The 17,383-nt window shown below is 42.4% G+C and overlaps 1 protein-coding gene across 3 annotated transcripts in view; it reads left to right on the forward strand.

Moving 5' to 3' along the window:
- The first annotated feature begins 3,536 nt into the window (after positions 1–3,536).
- Positions 3,537–17,383, forward strand: part of ube4b (ubiquitination factor E4B, UFD2 homolog (S. cerevisiae)) — a 96,695-nt gene continuing 82,848 nt past the window's right edge. For all 3 annotated transcript variants that reach the window (XM_072245336.1, XM_072245339.1, XM_072245340.1), the window contains exon 1: positions 3,537–3,771. In XM_072245336.1, the coding sequence (XP_072101437.1) occupies positions 3,748–3,771 (24 nt within the window). In that variant the 5' untranslated portion in view covers positions 3,537–3,747. The remainder of the gene's footprint in view (positions 3,772–17,383) is intronic.

Raw genomic sequence — 17,383 nt, forward strand, 5'->3', positions numbered from 1 at the left:
CCCCACAGCCCTGATTTCCTTAATATCCAGATAGCTATTCTATCTAAAGGGTTCGTCTTTGTGCTTTTTGAATGTCTCACCACCACTGTGGCCTTGAATGTAATAGAACTGGCTGCAGGAGCTTTGATTTCAACCGTGGGAGTACACCATGAAAATGCAATACTGTGGGAACATGAAAGTTAGCTGAACACAGGGGTGGGACTCGTGAAGAGTGGTGACAAATGATGACTGGTTCTGATACGGTGGTTTGAGATGGTGCTACCTACTGCAACATTTTATAAGGGTTTAAAAGTAGAGCAGTTGGGGGGCTTGGGGTTAGATTTTCAAGGCCTCACTGATGAGCTGGTCATGAACCATGGATCCAGAGGGAGGTCGCTGCAGTGAGAGGGGTCCATGCACACCTAGATAAGTATTTATCTTATGGGGTGTATGGGGTGTTAGGGAGGGATAGCTCCTCTGGTGGGGGAACATGTCGCGTTCTTTTCAGGGTGGTTAGTCCACCTTTGGTCCCCACCTGGCACTCAGCTCTCACCTGTGGCTTCCTGTAGCTGTTTGCATGCGACAGCGGCCACACCTCGGGCAATGGCTTTGACAAGCCAGCTAAACCAGGTGAGGGTAGCCGACGGGTCTCAAACCCTCGGTGAGATAGGGAGTTGTCTATCCCAGCATGTGAAGACAGACTCCAGCGGATTGAGCGGACGAGACCAATGGAAGGTCCAACGGTCAAGAAGGCGGTCTCTGCAAGCGTCGTGGAACGCGTAGAGCACGACTAGACACAGAAGATGTCCTGGTCATCCACTGCGCCTAGACCCATCTCCAGCTGTCTCGACTCTGTCTTGCCACTGGATCCAGAGGGGAATTGGGAAGAGAGAGTGAGGCTGACGCTGCGCAACTCTCCCTCACTTAAATCCAAATCACGCGCTAGTCTCGACATCATCATAATGGTGTCGAGGTCCTCATCGACGTTGACGATGGACGAACACTGAGATAAGTATTTTAAAACTTGCTCTGTTTTGTCCTAGTAAACACAGTCTTGTAGTTCTAAGATAATTGGAGTTTGTGTCTTTCTGTCTCACTGAGTCCAATCCAAGAACCTATTGTTTTATCAAAACGTCTTCCAATATCCACTTCTGAATGAACTCGATGAGTAAAACCTCACAGCCCTCCCGGGCAGAGATTCCCGAAGGTTCACCACCTTCCACGTGAAGACAGTTCTCACCTCAGTCCACATAGCCTACTCCTACAAAATGTACCTTAACAACACTTAGTAGACTCTTGGACAGCTATGTGAATTGGAAGGGTCTAGACTTTCCAATCCACATTTGGCCCAATCCCTCTAAACCTTTAGAGCAGGGTTTCCCAACCTGGGGTCCATGGACCCCCTGGTTCATGGTAAGGGTCCATGGTATAACGAAGGTTGGGAACTCCTGTTCTAGAGGGATATGGAACAAATATGGGCAATTGGGAGTAGCATCTTGGCAAACCAGGACCAGTTGAGTCAAAGGGACTATTTCCGTGCCTGACGAATCTACCCAATACATCAAATGGAGGAGAAGATGGCGGCGCGATGCAGCGCGCAGCAGCCTCTCTGGTGGTGATGTCTGTTATTTGTCAAGTAGGGTGCCGTGCACCATCCTGATTTGATGGAGACAGATGTGAGAGCACGGAGGAACATCTGGTGAAACTTCTGAAATGCCTGTTTCACCGCCGCTGCTGCGGTGTGATCCAGAATCTCCAGAGAGGAAGGCACTGAGTGCTCGGCGGCCGGGGTGGAGTAGAAGCACTCGGCAGAGGTGGCGCTCAGTGCTCGGTGTCGGAGGCTCAAAGTTTTCAGACAGACTCAGAGTTGGCTGCGGTCGTGCTCCAATACATCAGCAAGTTTGCGGCGCTTCCGTCTGTGTGAGATGATGGGGCTATCGGGACTTGAGACTCTTTTTACTGTGCCCGTGGTCTGCTCCTTATCAAATTTCAGTATTGCTTTGTGCTGTTGTAACTATGTGTTATAATTATGTGGTTTTGTCAGTTAGTCTTTGTTTGTCCTGTGTTTCTGTGATATCTTTCTGGAGGAACATTGTATCATTTTTTAATGCACGCATTTCTGAATGACAATTAATGAGGACTGAGTGTCCTCCTAATCTAAAAAAAAATGGTGATCCTTCACTCTGGGCTTCTTAGCCAGAGGAATCCCCTGCCTAGTAAGATCTTTAGAATTTAGTAAGTGTCTAGACTCTAGAGAATACAGACTCAGGCCATTAATTTCCTGCTCATATTGCAAATTCCTGCCACTCCTAGAATTCATCGAAGCAACACACACAGGAATTCATCCAGCTAGCATCCCCTTTACGGAGACTATTTCATACTATATCTGGACTGGAAGAGAGTAGACGAGGCCCTCCCAAGTCAGCAAATCGCTGGTAGCTCCAGAGTCAGGAGGTCCACGTGGGAAGGAGCAGCAAGATCCCTCCAGTTCATGAATCAGTGAGACTGGTGTTTGAGGCCTAGTTTTTGGGGTCTCATTGGTGGCCAGTCTAGAGTTTGAGGCCTAGTTTTTTGGTGATCGGTGTGCTCTGGGATCGATCGAATTGGAAGTCCAGAAATCGAGGCCTGAGTCTGTGTCCACTGGAGTCTAGAGGCCTGACCTGGAGTTAAAGGTCTGTGTCTGTGCGTGGGTGTTATGGAGGAATGGGGCTTGTGTTTGCTGTTGTTCTCTGTTGCTTGTTGGCATGCTATGTTGCTGCCAGAATGTGTAGCAACACGAGCAAGCTGCTCACAGCACACCCTCGGGTGTGTTGATTGTTAACGCAAACAATGCATTCCACTGTATGTTTTGATGTAGATGTGACAAATTATCTTGAATCTTTTTCAAAGTTAAGAGAAAATGAACTATGTACAATACTCCAGATGCAGGGAGCTCCAATATAATTAGAGCGGGGCATCTTTTGTTCTGCACTCAGATCCTCTTGTGATGAATACTAACATACCATTTATCAGCCTGCATGCTTACATACCCAGGAGCTTCAACTGTTTATTCCCCTCCATAGATGCTGCCTGACCTGCTGAGTTCCTCCAGCACCTTTCAGAATTTCTTGAGTTTACTATTAAAAATACTCTGCCTTTCTGCAAATGGCCCTCACGTTTCAATATAGTTACAATGCATGAGGCCATTCCGTCCATCAGGCTCACACCAGCTCACTACCATTGTCATAATTATCACAGTCTCACTCAGGGGCTTTGTCTTCCACCCTTTCAAAGCGTCTTATAGGCGGAATTTTCATCAAGCTTTTTCTGTCATGAGCCACATTTCCTTATATGGTTCAGCGAGACTAATTTTTCTCCCTGACCACCACTCAGCACACCCGGAACTCGGATAACCACGTTCTAGCGCACTTTCCAGCCAATCGGAGCGCAGCCTTTCTTCGTCGCCGCGGCCTGTCATTGGTGAGCGCGCCGGCTCCGTTGATTGGCTGGTGAGCGGTGCGAGGGTGGCCGCCGATTGGCTGTCGCCACCGAGCATGCGCCGTGTCACCTGATGGAATCAAAATGGCGAGGGTGTTGTTTTGATGAATAAGAGACTTTGTGTCAGGGGCAGGCCTCTCTTCACAGGCTGAAGGGACGAGAGTTGTCCTCTACCTCGCCCTCACACATCCTCCTCCGTCTTCACTCAAAGAGTCTGTGACAAACTATGCATCTTTGCTGAAAAGAATCGTGTTTTTCTTTTAACAAAAACGTGAAAAATATACTTAAAGAATGGAAGAACTTAGTGCTGATGAGGTGAGGAGAGCCCTCGTTGATTCATTCTTGTTTCTCATTTATTTAGAAAGCTGGTTCTTTTCGTGTGCAAACATAAATCCGAGTTAAGTGTCCAGATAAGAAGCTCATTGCATGTCCTTTTGTTGTTGAAATTTTTGAAGTCGACATTTGTAGGCCATTCTTCGGCAATTTCATCGTTTAAAAGGTTTTTTAAAAAAATAACTTTCAGTTTTGTTGTGCAAGCCTCCTTTTAAAAAGTAATTCGTATGCAGCCTTATTTATAAGTGTAGGAACTTCAAACATACGTGCTGATGCGAAAGTGGGCAAAAACCTTTTCATAGTAAAGAAGTGATTATATATCTTCCGATTTTTGTGCGGGTTTGGGGAAAAATATACCGCTTGAAGAATTCATTCTGTGCATTGTCCAAACTAAATTCATTAGTTTCTTGTAGTTTTTAAAAAGCTGATTATACTTCTGACTTTTAGTCTACTGTTGTAGGCCCTTTAGTGTTTTTTTTTGGGGGGGAGGGTGAGTCAAGGAGAAGACCAAGAGATTTTCATCAATTAGTACAGAGTTTTGTGAAAATATGATTCCTTTAATATGTGAGAAGCTTAGCCTTCTACATGACTGTATAAAGAGGGCACATTTTAGTTAAATTTATTCTCAATAACATCTTAATAGCAAATCATTAAATTTTGATTTAAATTTATTTTGCACATGTTACGTGGCTGAATGACTTAAACACTGAGGATAGTGGAAACATTAATTTGTGATTTTTCACTGACATTTGATCAAGGATGAAGGGATCAACTTTATTCACCATATACATTTAGGAATTTGTGTTGGTGCACATGCAACAACAAATTTAGCATTTATAAAGAATTATATAAAATAAAGTTAAACGTGTGGATATGGAATAAAATGCCCAAGTACTAACATGTATTTACAATGTAAACAGTATTATAAAACGTGGTTTACAGTACAGTGACTGAGGGCGTAAATAGAGGGAAGTGTATCAGTTGGTGGGAAGAAAGGCAACTTATACCTATCATTCTGAACAAAGTTTCAAATTCTAGAAATCAAATTTGCTTTCTAAGCTGGTTGGTCTTTCTGGTTGGTTATACAGATATGGTGATATCACTAAGGAATATTAAATTAAGCTTTAGTTTCATATGTTATTTACCAACAATTATTTGTCCCAGTCCTCCATATCCAAATGTCACTCCTGAAGCTTTCTATTGATTGCATCTGACCCGTATCTGGAGCCCATTTTGCTGACCTGCTTCAACCTTAAGATTTATCACAACTCTGTTCAGTTGTGCTTTGATACATCTGATTTACTTGGGCTGTGGAGGTTGAAATCATAACCCTGATGGAATTGTCTACGGTAGTTGATCAAAGATTAGAGTTCCAGCATAATGACAAGACTATTTACTTAAGGTAAATACCATGTCTTTATAATCATTATAGGACCATAAGATACTGGAACAGAATTAATCAATTTGGCCCATCGCATCTGCTCTGTCATTTCATCATGGGTGATCCAATTTGCCTCTCAGCCCTAATCTCCTGCCTTCTCCCTATATCCCTTCATGCCCTGATCCATCAAGAGTCTTATCAACATATGCCTTAATTATACATAAAGACTTTGCCTCCACAGCTGTGAAGAATTTCACAGATTCACCACTCTCTGGCTAAAGAAATTCCTCCTCATCTCTGTTCTAAAAAGGATGCCCCTCTATTCTGAGGCTGTGTCCTCTGGTCTTAGACTCTCCCACCATAGGAAACATCCTCTCTATCAAGGCTTTTCAATATTCGATAGGTTTCAAAGAAGTCACCCCTGATTCGTCTGAATCCTAGCGAATAAAGGGCCAGAGTCTTCAAACATTCTTCATATAACAAGCAATTCAATCCTGGAATCATTTTCATGGGCCTCCTTTGAATCCTCTGTAGTTTCAGCACATCCTTTCTAAGATAAGGGGCCCAAAACTGCTCCCGGCTCTCCAAGTGAGGTGCTGCATGTGTTCTGTCATATGACGTGGACGATCATGGTGTCATGACCATGATTGTTCTTGGCAGATTTTTCTACAGAAGTGGTTTGCCATTGCCTCCTTCTGGGGAGTGTCTTTACAAAAACGGTGACCCCAGCTGTCATCAATACCCTTCAGAGATCATCTGCCTGGCATCAGTGATCACATAACCAGGACTTGTGATATGCACCAGCTACTCAGACAACCATCCACCACCTGCTCCCAGGGCTTCAAGTGTTCCTGATCATCAGGGGCTAAGCAGGTGCTACACCTTGCCCAAGGGTGACGTGCAGGATGACGGCAGGAAGGAGCATCGTACTACTCCTCTGGTAGAGATGCATCTCCACCCTGCCACTCATGTCTTTATAATACTTGTTTAATTTTGAGTATTTTAATTTTTCAAAACTTCTGTTAAATATGAATGAATCTTTGTTATACTTCTCCTCCTCCTGCGAATTGTTTTCTATCTACCCTTGTTTTACTCCTGCAATGGATTAATGGTTTTTGCTGCAGCTGCTGTTGGGGCAGCGTTACTTGGGAAATATTTGTCTACTACCCCTCTACGATTGAGAAACAAATGTCCCTTCTCCTACTTGTGGAACTGTTTCCATCTGCTAGTTATCATTTCAAGCAGCAGCTTAATGGCTTAAAATACCAAAATTCCTAATGTAATCTCCAGCTATTTGTAGTCTTTCTTATGTGAGTTTGTCAAATACAACTTGTGAACAGGTTATCAAATACAGAATCTCTCACTTTTCTTTGCTCAAGTCATCTAGGACTAGCTCATGTTCTGGGCTTTTCTGTAGTTATCATTTGATTGGTGTATAATGGACAGGATCTTCCACAGATGGAAGTGAAAGCAATTGTACATAAACCATTTCCCCGTCCCTTCACCACCACTGCCGCCTGAACACACACTCCTTTGAGATTTGTTCACATTAACTTTTATAATGTTTTTTTAACTAATTTGGAAGTGTATTTAGATCCAGTGAAATGTTCAGTTTAAAGTTGCAAATTCCAACTGGACTTGTTTGAGGATAACTGCATGCTTCTGTCAACTTGACCTATTGTAGCTGAAAGCTTTCATAACTGTTCTCATTAGTTGCTGCGGTATAGAGAAAAATAGCAATTTTATCTTTGAACAGCCTGCCTTGTTTTTTGAAGATAAGGTATTATGTGATTGGTAATTTTGAGAGGGCTCTGAAGTGCAGAGAAGGGGGCAACGAATAACTTGCTTGGATTTCCTCTATATTTGAAGGCCATTGACCTGAGATCATTGTTTTTCTCTTCAGAGATGCTTGTCTTATTTGCAGCGCTTTCAGTTTAAATTTCAATTATCGAAGAAGGAAGAGCTGCAAAGGTCTAATTACAATTTTTAAATTTTTTCTCATGACAGCAGTTGAGCCAGAACACGCTAGTGGTGTGTGTTTAAAAAGAGAGTAGTGATTAAAGCCAGTACTCAGAGGCCTGTTAATTTAAATCTTGTGGTGGGCAAGTTACTGGGATCTAGTCTATAAGATCTTCATTTAGATTACTACAGATTACCCGGGGGTTTTCAGTGGGAATTTGTGGGAAAGTCACGTTTGACTACATGGTTGATTCTCATCAGCCCATCACCTCCCTCTGGTGCCTCTTCCCCCACTCTGCCTTCTCTTATGGTCCAATCTCCTATCAGTTTCTTTCTCCTTCAGCTCTTTACCTCTTCCACCTATTATCTCCTAGCTGTTCACTTTATCCCACCTTCCCGCTCCCCTGGTTTCACCTATTACCTGCCAGCATTCACTACTTCCCTTCCCCATTCCTCCTTATTTTAGCTTCTTCCCCAGTTCTGATGAAGGGTCACTGCTCGAAATCTTGACTGTTTATTCCTCCCTATAGATGCTGCTTGACCTGCTGAGTTCCTCCAGCATGTTGTGTGTGTATTGCAATGATTATTGAGTGTTTTGTGTGCTGTGTGACTGGAAAGCTGTTATTGCCATTCCACAGTAATTTCTGCTTTGATATATATGGTTCTGTAGATAGTTAAATTGATTTTATAGATGTGATGAAAAGTTTGAAGAATATACAGAAATAGATTGCAGGAAGATGAGCAACACACACAAAATGCTGGAGGAATTCAGCAGGCCAGGCAGCACCTATGGAAAGTACAGTCGACATTTTGTGTCAAAACCCTTCGGCAGGACTGGAGAAAAAGAGCTGAGGAGTAGATTTGAAAGGTGGGGGGAGGGGAGGGAGAAACGCCAGGCGATAGATGAAGCTTGGAGGGGGGAGATGAAGCAAAGGTCTAGGAAGTTGGTGAAAGAGACAAAAGGCCATGGAAGAAAGGGGGAGCAACTTTTCTCTTGTTTGCAGGAAGATGAACTTGGACTGATCATTTGGGCGGAAGAGTGACAAATGCGCTCAACACAATGAAAAGTGAGGTCCAATCACAGACAAGAGAAAATGGGCAGGTGCTTGATATCTGAGCAACACACACGAAATGCTGGAGGAACTCAGCAGGCCAGGCAGCATCCATGGAAAAGGGTACAGTCCTGCCGAAGGTTTTCGGCCCAAAACGTTGACTGTACCCTTTTCCGTAGATGCTCCTGGCCTGCTGAGTTCCTCCAGCATTTTTGCACCATGCATTTATAGAGCCTTAAGAAGGCAAGGGAATGTACAATATTTGGGAGGATGTTGAATAATATGGCAGAACCAGGAGAGTATTTGTGTACGTGTGTATATTGGGCAATAAATGCTGGCTGAGCTGGCAACACCCACATCCTGTAAATGGATAAATTTTAAGAAAAGTAAATGTTGCAAGACCTTTAGGTTAATATAATGGTTAAAAGAGCATTGGCTGAAGCAGAGTCAAATTTACTATTGCTGTCTTTTTGGAAAATTGTTTTGCAGACAGTACAAATGCAAAATCATTATTTAAAAGATAGAGGTTAAAAAAGGAATAATAAGGTAGTAAGCACACAAAATGCTGGAGGAACTCGGGTCAGGCAGCATCCATGGAGAGGAATAAACAGTCAACGTCTTGGACCAAGAATTTTCAGCAGGATGAAGGGTCTCATTTGGGTTTTGGCCCGAAATGTTGACCATTTACTCTTTTCCACTGATGCTGCCTGGCCTGCTGAGTTCCCCTCATTTTCTGTGTGTATAAGTAAATAAATAGTATTGAGAACATGAGTTGGTGGGGATCCTTGATGGATATTGCATTCTTGTGGCAATGTTCCTTGTTTCAGTAACTCAGAAGTATGTCTAGTAGTTTTGTGAACTGGCTGCAAAACATTGCTGTGTATTGCCAGTGCCGTCACTGGAACTTATCAAATGTTGAAAGGCCCAGACGGAGTGGGTGTGGAGAGGATATCTCATACAGTGGGGTTTCTGGGACCAGGAGGCATAGTTCTCAGAATATAAGGACGTCCCTTTAGAGTGGAGATGAGGAATTTCTTTAGCCAGATGGATGGTGAACCTGTAGAATTCATTGCCATTGAAGGCCATGTAGTAAAGCAGAGGTTGATAAGTCCTTAATTAGTAAAAACATCAAAGGTTATGGGGAGAAGGCAGGAGAATGACGTTGAGATGGAAAATAAATAGGCTGTGATCGAATGTATGTGTGGACTCTGTGGATCAAGTGACCTAATCTGGTCCTTTATCGTTATAGTCTTATGGCCTTGTGATCTTTTGGATGCAGTTATTGTTTGTTTTGTGTAATATCAGTTTTCCCCAATCTACAATATGTGCCCTTCTGACCAGGATATTCTGCAGAGGCGTGTACACAGGAAGAGAAATGAGCAAAAGATAATCATGAAGTAATTGGATAAATATAACATTTCCATTTACTTGGAATAACAGATTGCTCCCCTTAATACAGGGAAATCTATGCAGGAGAAAAGCATGGCTATTGAATTTAAAAATTGATTTTGGGTGATACCTGCTGAGTTCCCTCAGCATCTTGTGTGTTGCTCTGGGGTTCTAGCACCTGCACAATCTCTTATGTTTATTGGGTGATGTGAAGTTTTAGTGGAACAAATCGAAGTGGAAAAGTTGAGGGGTTCGGGGGAAGAAATTTTTGACTGCAAACTTGCTGCTGAAGGTACATTTGCTAGTTTTCAGTTAAAGCAAGTGAAGGAAGGTGGGATTTTTGAGAACACTTCTAAAAGCCATCCTATTAGACTGCTTTTCTGGTAGCCCTGTATTTTTTTTTTCCTTGTGTACATGTATATTAAGCTCAATATCCAGTTTCTTCCAGCAGATTATAAGGTAATGCATTCCAGATAATTTACTGTCTTTTACTTAAAATGCGTTAATATTATGCTCAGCACAGGAGGTTCTGTGGATGCTGGGAATCGAGAGTAACACACAATATGCTGGAGCATCTCAGCAGGTCAGGCAGCATCTATTGAGTGGAATAAAAAGTCAATGTTTCCTTTTCAGCCCTGATGAAGGGTCTTGTCCCGAAATGTTGGCTGGTTATTCCTTTCCATAGAAGCTGCCTGACCTGCTGAGTTCCATCAGTGTTTTGTGTCTGTTACTCATTGTGTCCTCTTTCTTTTCGCCAGTTTTCTAAATCTATATTCTGTGATCACAAACTGCCTTAATTCTGAAATCATTCTCCTGGTGTAGTGCATCAAAACCACACTTAATTTGAACATGTCTATTCACTCTCATCTTCAGCTGATTTGCTGAGAACAGAATTCTCATATCCACAATGCCACACTGGGAAATCTCATCACCCTGGCCAAAATCCACGACCTCTTTCTGAAATGCACTTACAAGAACTTGACTTCATATTTGATTACTATTGCTTCCTTGCTTTGCTAAGTTTAACGTCCTTATTTATAAAATCAGGGCTTTTGCTCTCAGTGGCCACTTTATTAGGTACACCTGTACACCTTGTTAATGCAAATATTTAATCAGCCAATCATGTGGCAGCATCTCAATGCATGAAAGCATGCAGATAAGGTCAAGATGTTCATTTGTTGTTTAAACCAAACGTTAGAATGGGGAAGAAATGTGACCTAAGTGACTTTGTCTGTGGAATGTTTGTTGATGCCAAAGGGGGTGGTTTGAGTATCTTCGAAGCTGCTGATCTGTGGTTTTCATGTACAACAGTCTCTTAGAGCAAGGTTTTTCAACTGAGGTTCCGCGAGAGGTTACTGGAAGTTCTGTGAGAGATCGTGATTTAAAAAAAGCATTTTTTTGAACTTGGCGTGATGCTCGGGCTTGGAGTGGTGGACAGTGACTGAGCAGCCCCGTTAGCAATCTCGTTAGAGCTCTCCCAGCCCAGTAGGGTGGTGCACAGTACGGCCGTGTGTATTTGGTTGAATCCATTCTCAGATTTTGATGTGAAGTAGGGGAGGCCGTTGATAATTGACTGCTGTATTGCACTGAGGGGAGGGTGGTAGGCAGATGGGGAGTGTGAAGTGTGTTTTTTGAGCATTAAATAGACTCTCCCAACTTGGGCTGTGATGTCAGACTCTCCCTCCCGAATTACCTCCCTCAACTTCCCCTTGTGCTCCGTCATCTGATTTATGGGAGTGAACAAACTCAACTGGTGGTGTCGAGAATTGGAGGGAAATTTTCACCCTAACGTATCACGAGCTGTTGATATAATAACTTTAGACCTTAAAATTATTTCAAGAGTTCCGCCAGGGCAAACAGCTTGAGGAAAAGCTGCTCTAGAATTTACAGAGCATGGTGCAAAAAACAAAACAGCATCCAGTGAGGGGCAGCTGTGTGGGTGAAAATGCCTTGTGAATGAGAGAGGTCGGAGAAGGATGGCCAGACTGGTTCAAGCTTACAGGAAGGCAACAGTGACTCAGATAACCATGTTACAACAGTGGTGGGCAGAAGAGCATTTCTGAATGTACAACACGTCGAGCCTTGAAGTGGACGGGCTACGGCAGCACAAGACCACACTGGGTTCCACTCCTGTACCTAATAAGGTACCACAGAGCTTTTGAATCTGTATTTCTTAACTTCCCATCTGAGATTTGTGTGAGTCCTCTCCTTTTGTTTCAACGCCATTTTAAAATAAAATTATATACCATTTTGTGCTTTATTTTCCTTTCTAGATGCTTTGTTTCTCACATCACTGGATTAAATTTCATGAACCATGAGTTTGCATAATTTACTCTGAAGGTGACTGTTAATCTTCTTGCTGTTTACTCTCTTCTTGGCACTTCAAGGTGTACTCCTGGGAATGAGGGTGCTAATGGAATTGGTTCTAAAAGAGGTCAGGATGGCATTTCTTGTACAGAGGTACGTTACGAAAGGCCTAAAGCAATGCTGAGGATCCCTACCAATCATCGCACAATCTCTTTGAGCCGCTACTGTCAGGAAGGAGATACAGGACTATCAGGACCAGGACTGCCAGTCTTGGGAACAGCCTCTTCCCTCATGTTAGACTAATGAATGCCCTCCCTCCACTGAGCTCTCAGTCCTATGATAGCAAACTGTTTATTAGTTTGCTGTTTACTTGTGCTGTGCACTACATACACTCTGAATTATACTTGGTAATGTTTTATCACCTGTGTGTGATGTCTTGTGGGTGCACCGTGATCCGGAGGAATGTTGTTGGCCTTATATATACAATAGTCAGGTGACAGTAAACTTGACAGCACTGCAGTGCAGTGCACCTGATTTGAATTCTTTTTACTGCTACCTTACTGGAATCCTGGAGACCCCTTCTCCCATCCCCGCAGAGCATTATGTTACCCATAACTCAATGGATAGGCTTCTCTTGAGGGCCGAGGTGAGTACTGTCATTTAGCATTGAGTATTCATATTCCAGGACAAAGGAAACCTAACATCAGATCTCTGCAGAAAAGTGCTTGCATGAACATGAAATTCAGGAATGTGCTCCTCAAACCTTTGAGCCCCATCTGTCATTCAATAAAATCATGACCTGGTTGTAAATAAAACTCTACATTTTGCCTTGTCCTGATATCTTTTACATCCTTATCACGAGTTTTCTCTAACGCTGCCCCGAGCATTCTACTTGCACCATTTTTTCAGGATGAGACTTCCAAGGACGTGCCACCTTCTGGGATAAAGCAAAATTTTGTTTGTCTTAAGTGAGAAATCTGTTAGTCTTACAAAGCTTGAGTAAACATCTTGTCCATAATTTTAAAAAAAACCCTGCAGGTGCTGGAGCCGTGCATAAATGCTGGAGGAACTGGAGTTCATGCAACATCTATGAAGAGAAATGAACAGTTGACATTTTGGGCTGAGATCCTTCATCAGGGCTGCCCCACCCTCCTACCTTCCTGCTCACCTGGACTGCTAGTGTGTGCTCCTACCCCCACCTCCCGCACACGCGTAAGCACACACACACTTCATTCTAGTTTTTACCCCCTTCCCAGTTCGGATGAAGTATCTTGTCCTGTAACACATCGACTGTTGTTCCCCTTCATAGAACCTCTTGTGTCTGCAGAAGCTAGAAGTTTGAAATAAAAACAGAAAATGGTGTCAACAGCACCTGTAGAAAGAGTCAATGATTTTGGATCTAAGAAACCTGAACTATTTCCAATACATTCACCAAGATGTCTCACCAATGCCCTTTATATATAAAGTGAAAATCTGCCTACTTTTTTATTCAGTGCCTCTAGCTTTTCTAATTGGATACATGCAGTACAAAGTAATACTAAACCTCTTCAACCTGGAAGCTCCAAGTTGAATCTCTGGACTATGTGAAATAGGGTGAACTTCTATAGATTATCATTGAATTAATATATTAATGTATGTAGGAATGATTGTCCAAGATCCCATTTTTTCATTGAGTCCCATTAATTGTGAAGTGCCTAAGTGAAGGTATTAGGGCCAAGATTGGATAAGTTGAGGTACCGTTTGCTTTAAACATGGTCCGCAGGGGCTTTTTTCAGTTTTGCATCCTTTTTCAAAACAACACCCAGAAAATGCTGGAGGAACTCAGCAGCCTAGTTAGCATCAATGGAAAAGACTAAACAGTCGCTGTTTCAGGCATTCATCAGCACTGGAAAGAAAGAAGTCAGAGTAAGAAGGTGGGGGAGGGAGGAGAGGAAGAAATACAAAGTGGTAGGTGACAGGTGAGATCAGGAGAGGGGAAGGGGTGTTGCTTTGGACTTTCAGCATCTGCAGATTTTCTTGTGTTTGTGATACTACTATTACTATTGCAAAGTCTCTGAGGATACGCTGAAGAAGTTTAAATCTTCCCTTCAGGAGTTCAGTGATGCCCTCTCTCACTGCTCCCCTTCTGTGATCTCTGCCGCCCTTGATTCTTTAACCATTAGCTCACCCAGTCCCGCTCCCACAGCCATGTATCCTTTCTGGGAACGTCACCTATCTCCCACCAGCTTGTACTACTTCCCCTCCTCCCTGCCTCCTTACTCTGACTTTTTTTCCAGTCCTGAAGAAGGGTCTCTGCCCAAAATGTTGACTGTTTATTCATTTCCTTAGATTTTGCTGACCTCCAGCATTTTGTGTATGGTCTAACATATCCACTTGTATCTCTGGCTGAGTGATATTAATTCTGTCTGCAAAAGTTATAAGGTAGTTGGCTTTTCTTAAAGGTTGAGAATTCATCCATAGAGTAGAGAGATGAAAGATAGTTTATCTTGATTTGTCACATGTACAGTGAAACATGCTGTGAAATTCATTGCTTGTGTCAATTCAGGGTTAACCTTAAATATAGTGGATTCCTGATAATTCTGGCAGCCACTTATTTGGGACAATTCTTAATTAAAAATCAAAATTCAGAAAATAGCTGGGATTCCCTTCATTTATGCTGCTTAATTGGGACAGAAGTTTGTGCCAAACAGTTTCCAACCAACATCAGTTACATGCACTTGTGTTGCCGTTAGACACTGCACCGTGTTTAGAGCAATCAGATTTTAAATAGTTCCGTGTTTGTGTTCAAAAAGCAATTTTTTTGTCTGAGAGTTGTGGAGAAGTGAGCACTAAGACAATTCAGAACTGTTTTGCTTACTGCGGTTTCAAGCATTCATGTTGGAAATGCCAGAACCAGCCGTGAGTGAAAATGAAACTATTTCATACTTAAGTTAGGAGCTCTCAAGAATATGACGGCATCGACAATCATCTAGTTACAATGAAAACGAAAATTTGGAAGATACATTCGTTGATAGCGTTGTATAAAGGCAGTCTATTATCTGCACTAGGTGTCTGCAGTGACTTTGTTCATTTACAGTCAATCAAAAGAACTTGGCAGCATATAACTGGATGAATTCCTCCGATTACTATTTAGGAACTAATACAGTTTTATAGTACTATAGTAGTATTGGTAGTTTTCTAATTCAGTATCAGGTTTAACATCACTGGCATGTATCATGAAATTTGTTGTTTTGCAATACATAATAAAAACTAAATTACAATAAAACATATATACAAAAAAATTAAACTTAGTAGTGCAAAAAAAGGAAAAAATAGTGAGGTAGTATTCATGGGTTCATTGTCCATTCAGAAATAAGATGGCAGAGGGGAAGAAGCTTTCTTGAAACATTGAGTGTGTGTCCTCAGGCTCCTGTACCTCCTCACAGATGATAACAATGAGAAGGCGGCAAATCCTGGATGATGGGGGTCCTTACTGGTGGATGCCACCTTTTTGAGGCATCCTGTTTTGAAGTATGCCCTGGATGGTGGGAGGCTAGTGACCATAATGGAGTTGACTGAGTTTCCCACCCTCTGCAGCTTTTTTTGATCCTGTGCAGTGGCCCCTCCATACCAGATGGTGATGCAAAATAGCTACAATGTTCTCCACAGTTAATCTAGAAATTTGTGAGACTCTTGTATTTGTATTGGAAGGCTTTAATCAGCTCGTTTTTGACCTTCTATTAAAGTATTGAAAATGTTTTAATCCTTTGCTCCAAAAATGTGGACAGCCGTCATAAATCCAGTGGCAGGAATGAAATAAAATCTATCAAATGTTTCAAAGTTCTTTACGGGAGTGTTTGTTCAAAGGTATAGGTTTTAAACAAGGCAATGGTACATAAGATGGAGAGAGGTTTACTGAGGAATTTGAGATTGGGAGATTGAAAGTTGATAGCATAGCTGTTAGTGTGAAGTAATTCAACTTGGAGGGGGATGAGAAATCTGAATGATGAGTGCAGATTTCTTTGGGGTGGGGAGATTAGGCTGGAGGAGGTTAACATGTGGAGAACTAGATCAAGGGCACATTTGATAACCAGGATGATATTTAAAATTTGAGGTATTGCTTAATCAGGAGACATTTTGGATCAGTATGCACAATTGACTCAGTAAGTTTAGAGAATAAGTGAAGCTTTAGAAGCCCTGTGCGTTGATGGATTGTAGAGTGAAGGCAATTAAGCAGGGATGTCTTTTTAATCGTGAAGTAACAAGGCCTGAATGTTTTCAGCAGCGGGTGAGGCTTGGCAGCTGTAGTTGCCGTTCACGTCCTCTGAAACAACTTCAGACTAATGAAGCTCGCGCAAACCAGCTTCTGTTGGCTGTTGTGGAAAATGAATTTGAGTTAAATTGATGTTGAACATTCCATGATTTGTGGAATGTGTGGGTTTTCCTCAGGTGCTCTGGTTTCCTCCCACAGTCCAAAGATGTACCAGGTGGGCTAATTGGTCATTGTAAATTGTCCTGTGATTAGGCTGAGGTCAGTGGTTGCTGGGGTGGTGTGGCTCAAAGGGCCTACTCCACGCTGTATCTCAACAAGTAAATAGAACATAGAATACTGTAGCACAGTGCAGATCTTTTGGCCCACCATGTTGTGCTGACTGATTAACCTACTCTATGCTCAATCTAACCCTTGCCTCCCATTTTTCTATCATCCATGTGCCTGTCTAAGAGGCTCTTAATGTTCCTAACTTATCTGCCATTTCTTCTGGTAGGATGTTCCACATATCACTCTTGTTTTTTTAAAAAAAAGCTTGCCTCTTGACATTTACCCATATACTTTCCTCCAGCTACCTTAAAATTATGTCCTCTTGTACTAGCTATTTCTGCCCTTGGGAAAGAAAAATTACTCAGAAAAATTTCAAGAATGTTGCTGGGACTTGACCTGAGTTATAGTGAAAGGTCGAATAGATTAGGTTCCCTGGAGCATAGGAGAATGAGGGGTGATTTGATAGTGGTATACAAAATGAAGGGGTATAGATAGGGTAAATGCAAGCAGGCTTCTTTCTGCTGTTGGGTGAGTCTAGAACTAGAGGTTATGGGTTAAGGGTGAAAGGTAAAATAAGGGGAACACAAGAGGAAGCTTCATTCACAGGATGGTGCGACTATGGAATGAACAGTCAGTGGAAATGGATGCAGGTTTGATTGCAAAATTTAAGAGAAGTTTAGATAAGTGCATGGGTGGGAGGGGTATGGAGGTCTATGGTCCAGGTGTGGCTAATGAAACTCAGCAGAATCATAGTTTGGCATGGACTAGATGGGCTGAAGGGCCTGTTTTTGTGCTGTAGTGCTCTGACTCCCAGTTATTGTCATCAGTTTTATTCTGCAATGTAATCACTCAAGGTTTAAGTGGTTCCAGCATTAGGAAGTGATTAGGGTGTGAAAGGGAAACTAAGATTGAGCTGAGGAGTTTTGGAAGTTTGCTGGACTATAAATGTTTGACTTGTTTGGAGTATTCTTCCCACAGTGTTTTTGC

Source organism: Mobula birostris, chromosome 27 (genome assembly GCF_030028105.1).
Source record: "Mobula birostris isolate sMobBir1 chromosome 27, sMobBir1.hap1, whole genome shotgun sequence".
Lineage (NCBI taxonomy): Eukaryota > Metazoa > Chordata > Chondrichthyes > Myliobatiformes > Myliobatidae > Mobula > Mobula birostris.